General features: G+C 35.2%; 1 protein-coding gene across 4 annotated transcripts in view; it reads left to right on the forward strand.

The window, feature by feature from the left end:
* Positions 1 to 2,548: 2,548 nt before the first annotated feature.
* The window catches only part of LOC107722272 (E3 ubiquitin/ISG15 ligase TRIM25-like), a 10,746-nt gene continuing 5,447 nt past the window's right edge, over positions 2,549 to 7,847 (forward strand). Inside the window, exons 1-2 of one of the 4 annotated variants that reach the window (XM_016530554.1) lie at positions 2,549 to 3,271; positions 3,455 to 3,550. In XM_016530554.1, coding sequence (XP_016386040.1) covers positions 2,711 to 3,271; positions 3,455 to 3,550 — 657 coding nt within the window. In that variant the 5' untranslated portion in view covers positions 2,549 to 2,710. Of the gene's footprint in view, positions 3,272 to 3,454; positions 3,551 to 7,186; positions 7,283 to 7,847 lie in introns of all 4 variants that reach the window. The other 3 variants (XM_016530555.1, XM_016530553.1, XM_016530552.1) reach the window with 3 other exon arrangements.

The following is a 7,847-nucleotide window of genomic DNA, read 5'->3' on the forward strand; positions in this document are numbered from 1 at the left end:
TCAAAAACTACATATTTTACCATGACTAAGGTCTAATGACATTCTTTGAGACAGTCTGGGTATGAGTTCCAAGCAATCTGTAAAACAATGTTTTTGTTTTACTGATGTGGCTAATATTCCTATGGAAGCCTGTTACTACCACAAGATAAAATTAAATAATTTCTTTCTTGCAATTCTGAGTTTGTATCTCGCATTTCTGACTTTTTTCTCTGAATTCTAAATTTTACATCTTGCAATTCTGTTTTTTTTTCTCTGCCATTGAGTATAAAATAAAAAGGTAATTGCAACTTTTTTTTCTTGCAATTGTGAGTTTATATCATAGAATTCTAACTTTTTTCTCAGAACCGTGAGAGTCAGAATTGCAAGATAAAAAGTTGCAATTACCTTTTTTTTCACATAGGCCTATTCCTGCCCTTTGTTTATAGTATTTCCTCTGCATCTATAGTGGGGGAGATTGTTTGATTATGGAGGACGAAACCTGCAAAAACAATAAATACACAAATAAATAAATATGCAAATAAATAAATAAATGTCTGTATAAATACACAAATTCTTGTTTAAATACATATAGAAATAATTAAACGTGATTAAAGGGGTCATATGATGCTATTTTAAAGATCATTATTTTGTGTATTTGGTAAAAGTGGAACTACATTCAGAAATAAATTAATGATCAAAGGAAAATAGTTAGGATGAGTTTAGCATTTCCTTAAACATTTTCCATTTGCCCACCAATTTATATTATTTATTTGCCTACTTTCATCACATGTATAATTATTTATTTATGTATTTAAACAAGAATACGTGTATTTATGCACACATGTATTTATTTATTTGTGTATTTATTTATTTATTGTTTTTGCAGGTTTCGTCCTCCATATTTGATAGACCTACTGAGCGCTGAGATTTGGCAGCTGTAGATTACCGCAGTTGCGCATTAAAGTATGTGTTAGTTTTTTGTTTTATAATATTACAATGTGAGTTGTGAGGCTGGCAATTAATGTGTTGTTTCTTTTTCAAGGGGCAGCAGCCACTATTTCTTATTGTGCTTTTAAGTTTTCTTTTGTTTGGTTTACCTTTGTTAGTGAGATATAGCCTATAGGTCCTGTACTGAACTGCATTTAATAATGTTTGCATTGTATGTTTGTTTTTGTTATTTGCGTTGTATTGCTCTCCTCTGTTTGTGTGTTACATTGTGGCTTTGTACAGGACTGACGATTCTTGTGGTGCTCTGTGTATGTAATGGTAATTAAGAGCATTTTGCTCATTGTTTGAGGTACTACTTGCTGTGGGTTTTCTGCTTTCTTCTCTTTCTCTGCCCTCTACAGGTGGCAAAACGAAGCAGTGTGTGTGTGTGTGAGCAGGCCTGACCTTTCTTGCATGTTGAAGAAAGCTTTCCCCTCCTCTTATGAATTCTATAGACTTACAGATGTTTTAATTGATGTTTTAATATGAGAAGATCTGTGTTAGGATAATAATTTTTTTTGTATTGATGTTACAACTCTTGAGTTGATTCTTTCAGCTTTGCTGTGCTGAAAGTCCTTTGGTGTTCCCAGACAAAAGTGACCAGCCTTAAAAATTGCTTGTCAATCTCTTATTATGCTGTATTATCACCAATTCTTTCATTCAAACTTTTTATCATCTTCTCCATAGTAACTATTAGATTTTAAAGGTGACAAAGGCTATATTGTTTTTGTTATTAAGTGCTTTTGCTTTGAAAAAGGAATGGGATAATTATATTTCTGAATAGATTACCTTTTTTCTTAACACTCGTAGTTATTATTACTCTTATAACACTCTCTCTTTCCTTTGGGACAGCGCACAAGCTCATTTTGTTTACGCACTGAAAACCAGGAAGTATTTGAATTCAAGAGAAATGAAACCTAATTCACCACTAAACGCGTACTTCAACCTCAATACATCCGCGCCGCTGTTCTTTTGGGGCAAAGCTGTGTAAAGTAAGTAATATTTGAGTAGTGTTTCTGTCGAAGTAGGTAAGGACTTGAAAATATCCAAAGTTAACCGCTTTGTCATATTGTCTGCTTTTAAAAAGAAGTCACGCGAAATGATTTATTTGTGCGTGTGTACAGTATACTGAGCATTTCTACTTCTGTATGTTGTAACAGGCCTGGTGAAACAAAAGTATCGTTGAAACTGAATAGTTTTAATCGGTTACAAAGTATTCTACAAAAACTTCACTTATTATACCACACATTTCATATTTCTGTGGTGATCATGATTAAAAAGACTATTCTGGACTAAATACAAGTTCTATTGACAACATTGGTCTGCTGTTGATTAGCATAGAACAGAATTTGTTCTCACAGTTAAAAAGCTGTGATTAAATAGGTTGTTACCATTAGTTGTGGAAACTTTTCACTCAAATAAATGTTTGGTTAGGTACTTGGACTTTGTAAAATCTTTATAGAGTATTCATACTTTTATTTTTTCAACTTTTATACACCTGTTTGTTCACTGTGTATGCCTGGAATGGAAATAAATCAAACTGACACTAAATGTATTAAAATGGAATAAAACTATAGAAAAAGTGTCTTTTTAGGTAGACTAGATTGTCTATCCATTTTCCTATCGCGGTTTACTGGAATTCTGACAGAAGATGTTTGACAAATAATATGTTTTCTTGGCAAAACAGCCCTTTTTACAGGATAGAGGCTGAGAATCTGTTCATCTTTGAGAAGACTGCAAAGAAATGGCCGAATCTGCAGCGTGTCAGTATGAGGATCAGTTCATCTGTTCAGTCTGTTTGGATCGGCTGAAGGAGCCGGTGACGATTCCCTGTGGACACAGTTACTGTATGAGCTGCATTACTGACTGCTGGGAGCAGAAGGAGCAGGAGCCGCCGTACCGCTGTCCCCAATGCAGAGAGAGCTTCAGTCAGAGACCTCTACTGAAGAAGAACACTCTGATAGCTGAGATGATGGAGACGCTGCAGAAGACGTCTCTACAAACGGCTGCTGTGGAGTGTGATGTTTGCACTACAGAGAAGAACAGAGCTGTAAAGTCCTGTCTGCAGTGCTTGGCCTCCTTCTGTCAAACTCACCTGCAGCCTCACTATCAATCTCCTGCGTTTATGAAGCACAAACTAGTCGAAGCCTCCAGAAGCATTCAGGAGAACATCTGCCTCCGTCATGAAAAACCTCTAGATATTTACTGTCAGGATGATGGTCAATGTGTTTGTTATTTGTGTATGATTGATAACCATGATGGCCACAGAGTGGTGTCTGTGGATTCAGAATGGACTAGTAAAAAGGTATATATTTATCTATAAATGAAAAAAATATATACAAATATACAAATATTGTAAGTAATGATTATTTTTATATTACATAAAATGTATAGGCTGTAATTTTGATTCACCTTGTTAAACTTTTTTATCAATCAGGAATGACTATTTTTACCTTTTGTTTCTTTTTTTTTATGTTAACATCCTCAGGAAGAGTTAAAAGAGATCAAGGTGGCGTGTCAAAAGCTGATCGAGGAACGTGAGAGAGGTCAGCAGGAACTCAGTGAAGCTGTGAAGCTCCTTAAAGTATGTTTTTAAGCATTTTTTTGTTTTATACTTGTATTACAAACGAATGTTGGTTGGAAACACAGATATTTTAAATTCAATAAAGGTAGAAGGTGACCTGAGGCTTTCAAGCTCCAAAAATGTTTTAAAAATAGTTTGGAAGGATTTACTAAAAAGAGCTGAGTCACGACAATGATCTGCATTATCACAATTTTCTGTCTCCAACAGAGTTCAGTAGAAGAGGCCGTGGAGAACATTGAGAAGGTGTTCACTGAGCTCATCTGCTCTCTGGAGAAGAAACGCTCTGAGATTAAAGAGCAGATCAGAGCTCAGGAGAAGACTGAGATAGATCGAGCAGAGGAACTTCACAAACATCTGGATCGAGAGCTGACAGAACTCAGAAAAAGACAAACAGAGATTGAGAAACTTCTGATTGCTGATGATCAGTTCCATTGTCTGAAGGTAATGATGCAGAAATGTTGAGAATCTAAAAATGAAGCACTAATACTTGTTTCATGTTTTGGAAAAGATTAGTTGTGCTTCACAAATTAAGTCTGAATTATTTGTCTCATTTCAGAGCTGTCAGTCTGCGTGTGTTTTACCCACATTTGAAGACGTTCCCAGCTTCACTCAACACACTCATCTGTCTTTTAAAGACATTTCAATCTCAGCATTCAGAGAGGTTTTGGAGGACGTCTGTCAACAGCAAACAGCCAGAATATCTCAAGAAGGTTTGAATGTTTTAATATGTTGTATTGTCAGTCATGAATGAAATCCAGAAGTTTCTAACTAATTTTGTAGTGCTGATTCCAAGAATTGGGGATGTTTTGCTTGAGCATGTCACATTTTCTCAAAAAATATGATGCATTTCGTAGAATTTGTTTTCTTTTAACAACCATTTGTAAGGCGAAGAAGTCTAATCCCTTAATCACCAGAAAAAAACACCACAAAGACATGATTCCCTTGATCCCCTGAGCAGTTTACAACTATTAAAGGGATAGTTCACACAAAAATCTGTCATTAATTACTCACCCTCATATCGTATATATATTTTTTTGCACCCTCAGATTCCAGATTTTAGCTGTATCTCGGCCAAATATTGTCCTATCCTAATAAACCATACAATGGAAAGCTTATTTATTCAGCTTTCAGATGATGTATAAATCTCAATTTCGAAAAATTGACACTTAAGACTGGTTTTGTGGTCCATGGTCACATATGGCTGTGGGAATCCTCAAGACTCCTTGATCTACATGAGATTGTCTGTGATTGTTGCTTTTCTCCACAGCAGCTGAATGCATATCTGCTTTAATCAGAATCAAAAAGCATTATTTTTTAAATAAGAAATTATTCCTGCAGGTTTGATGCCAGCGTCATTGTCCAGCCAACATGAAATTATAATTTATTTAATCATTTTACACACAGATCGCTGGAAGTGTGTCACAGCAGTTAAAACAAAGAAACATGTTTTATCTGTTATTAGACACATTACAAAGTAGTCTGATTATTAGTGTTGAAATATACAGTATGATTCTGAGCAGAGTACAGAGGGAGGAGCAACAAAACTGCAAAGTCACGGCCTCACAAACAATATGTTTATAATCTCCTTCACACTCTTGATCTTTACTTTCTCTCTCGCAACATACACACATTTACACACTGAAAACCAGGAAGTGTGTGGATTCAAGAGAAACGAAACCTATTTCCCTGCTACACGAGCCTCTGCTTAAGGATCCACACTGTTCTAGTTTGGCTAAAACTGTAGAGGAGCAAATATTTTACTTTTGTTTTCTGTCAAAGCAGGTAAGAACTTAATAGAATCCTTAAATAATCATTTTACCCATGTCTTTTTGCTTGTGGTAAAAAAAGAGCATTCAGTTATTATTGTATGCTTGATAATTATATGTTAGTCTGTATGGTGTATGTTTATTCTTTCGGTTACAAGTGAACAGTGTTGGGGGTAACGCATTACAAGTAACTCGAGTTACGTAATCAGATTACTTTTTTCCAAGTAACTAGTAAAGTAACGCATTACTTTTTAATTTACAAGAGAACATCCGAGTTACTTTTCCAAATAAGTAACGCAAGTTACTTTTTTTCCCCCCAATTTATTGATTGACAGCTTTCCTGTCCCCATGTTGAGAGAAATCAGAAGATGTTACTGTAGTTCTAAAATAAATATGAATATGCATATTACTCACCCTCATATCGTCCGTCTCGTCATTCGTCTCCTTCGCGTCACCCTATAGCGCCATTTTGGAGAGTATCACATACGTAAACAACGTATGCAACGTATGTACACAGATACACTGTTTACATTCAGATCAAAGCGTAAACAATGTAAACAGTGTATCAGCGTACGGTGCTGCTGACACAGAACAGCATGCGTTGTTTACGTATGTGATACTCTCCAAAATGGCGCTATAGGGTGATGCGGAGGAGACGAATTGTTGAATAAAGTCATTATTTTTGTTTTCTTCACGCACAAAAAGTATTCTCGTAGCTTCATTATATTACGGTTGAACCGTTTCACATGGATTATTTTACCGAAGTTCTTGCTACGTTTCTGAGCCTTGATCGTGTAAGGATCCTAGCTGTCTATGGGAGGGTCAGAGAGCTCTCGGGTTTCATCAAAAATATCTTAATTTGTGTCCAAAGATGAACGAAGGTCTTACAGGTTTGGAACGATATGATGGTGAGTAATTAATGACAGAATTTTCATTTTTGGGTGAACTATCCCTTTAACTCAATTCTCAGCCCATCTTCATAAATTATTCTGAGTACATTATTTTATGCCTAATACTGATTTTAAAGTTAGAACTATGGGCAGTGACGAAAGAAAATGCAAAATGAGCCAGATGTTTTCTGTAACATCTACATCTGTGAGTGTTTTGCTACATTCAAACAGTGAAAATGACAGATTTTGAAAAACCTTATTTATTGATAAGCTTGTTTTCATGTAAAGTTCTTTGACATTAAATGGACTATTTGAACATATTTTCCACTTCTTTGCATATTGCAAGTTAAATTATACATGAAACTTTTGACTGCTTTTGTTAAGTGCATTTTAAGAATCTTCTTTCTTGTTTTGTGAAAAAACTGGACATGATGGATTTATATATTTTATATATTTATATATTATTTATATTTTGGAACTCAGCATCATTAAATTAGGTATTAATATGCCTTTTTTTAAGATGCATAGCTGTGTAATGAGAGGATTAAACCACCAAGTTAATCATAAGTTTGTTTCTTGCTGTCTCTTTAGTGTCATGTGTTCATGTTGTAAAGCCTCAGGAGCCTAAGACTCCAGATGATTTTTTGCAGTGTAAGTAGACCAAACACTCATCAGTTGATAAATATCAGTGGAAATGATCGGTTACAATGTGACCATTTTGGAAACAAAGTGAATTTTGTTCAATATTTGTTTTTGTCCATTCATCCTTCTCAGTCATGGAAAACTTCTGGAGATTTACTGTCAGGATGATGGTCAATGCATTTGTTGCTTGTGTACTGAAAATCATAAAGGACACAATGTTGTGTCTGTGGATTCAGAATGGACTAGTAAAAAGGTAGGCCTATATATTTATCTACCAGTGATAAAAATATATACTAAATATTGTAATAATAATAACATTTTGATGTTAACATCCTCAGAAAGAATTAAAGGAGATAAGCATGACGTGTCAAAAGCTGATCAAGGAGCATGAGAAAGGTCAGCAAGATCTCAGTGAAGCTGTGAATCTCCTGAAAGTATGTGTATTTAAGCATTCTTTAGTTTTATTGAAGACTAAATTTAGTTTGAAACGCAGATGCAAATGTAGATGGTGAACAGTGGCTTTCAAGCATAAATTATTTAAAGAGATATATAAAAGTAGTGACTTACAGTCATGGTGTCCTTTTTGCTGTTTATCTCTTTTTGCAGCTGGACAGCCACTAGTTTATTATTGTGTCATTGTTTGGAACAGATGCAGCTTAATTTGACTTGGATTTGTGGATTTGTGAAAAAAAGAATTGCTCACAAAAAACTTTGGCATTTGGTATTTTGGCAGTTGTACCGAACTGAGTCACGACAATGATCTGCGTGATCACAATTTTCTGTCTCCAACAGAGTTCAGCAGAAGAGGCCGTGGAGAACATTGAGAAGGTGTTCACTGAGCTCATCTGCTCTCTGGAGAAGAAACGCTCTGAGATTAAAGAGCAGATCAGAGCTCAGGAGAAGACTGAGATAGATCGAGCAGAGGAACTTCACAAACATCTGGATCGAGAGCTGACAGAACTCAGAAAAAGACAAACAGAGATTGAGAAACTTCTGATT

Source organism: Sinocyclocheilus rhinocerous, unplaced genomic scaffold (genome assembly GCF_001515625.1).
Source record: "Sinocyclocheilus rhinocerous isolate Xijiao unplaced genomic scaffold, SAMN03320098_v1.1 scaffold2589, whole genome shotgun sequence".
Taxonomy (NCBI): domain Eukaryota; kingdom Metazoa; phylum Chordata; class Actinopteri; order Cypriniformes; family Cyprinidae; genus Sinocyclocheilus; species Sinocyclocheilus rhinocerous.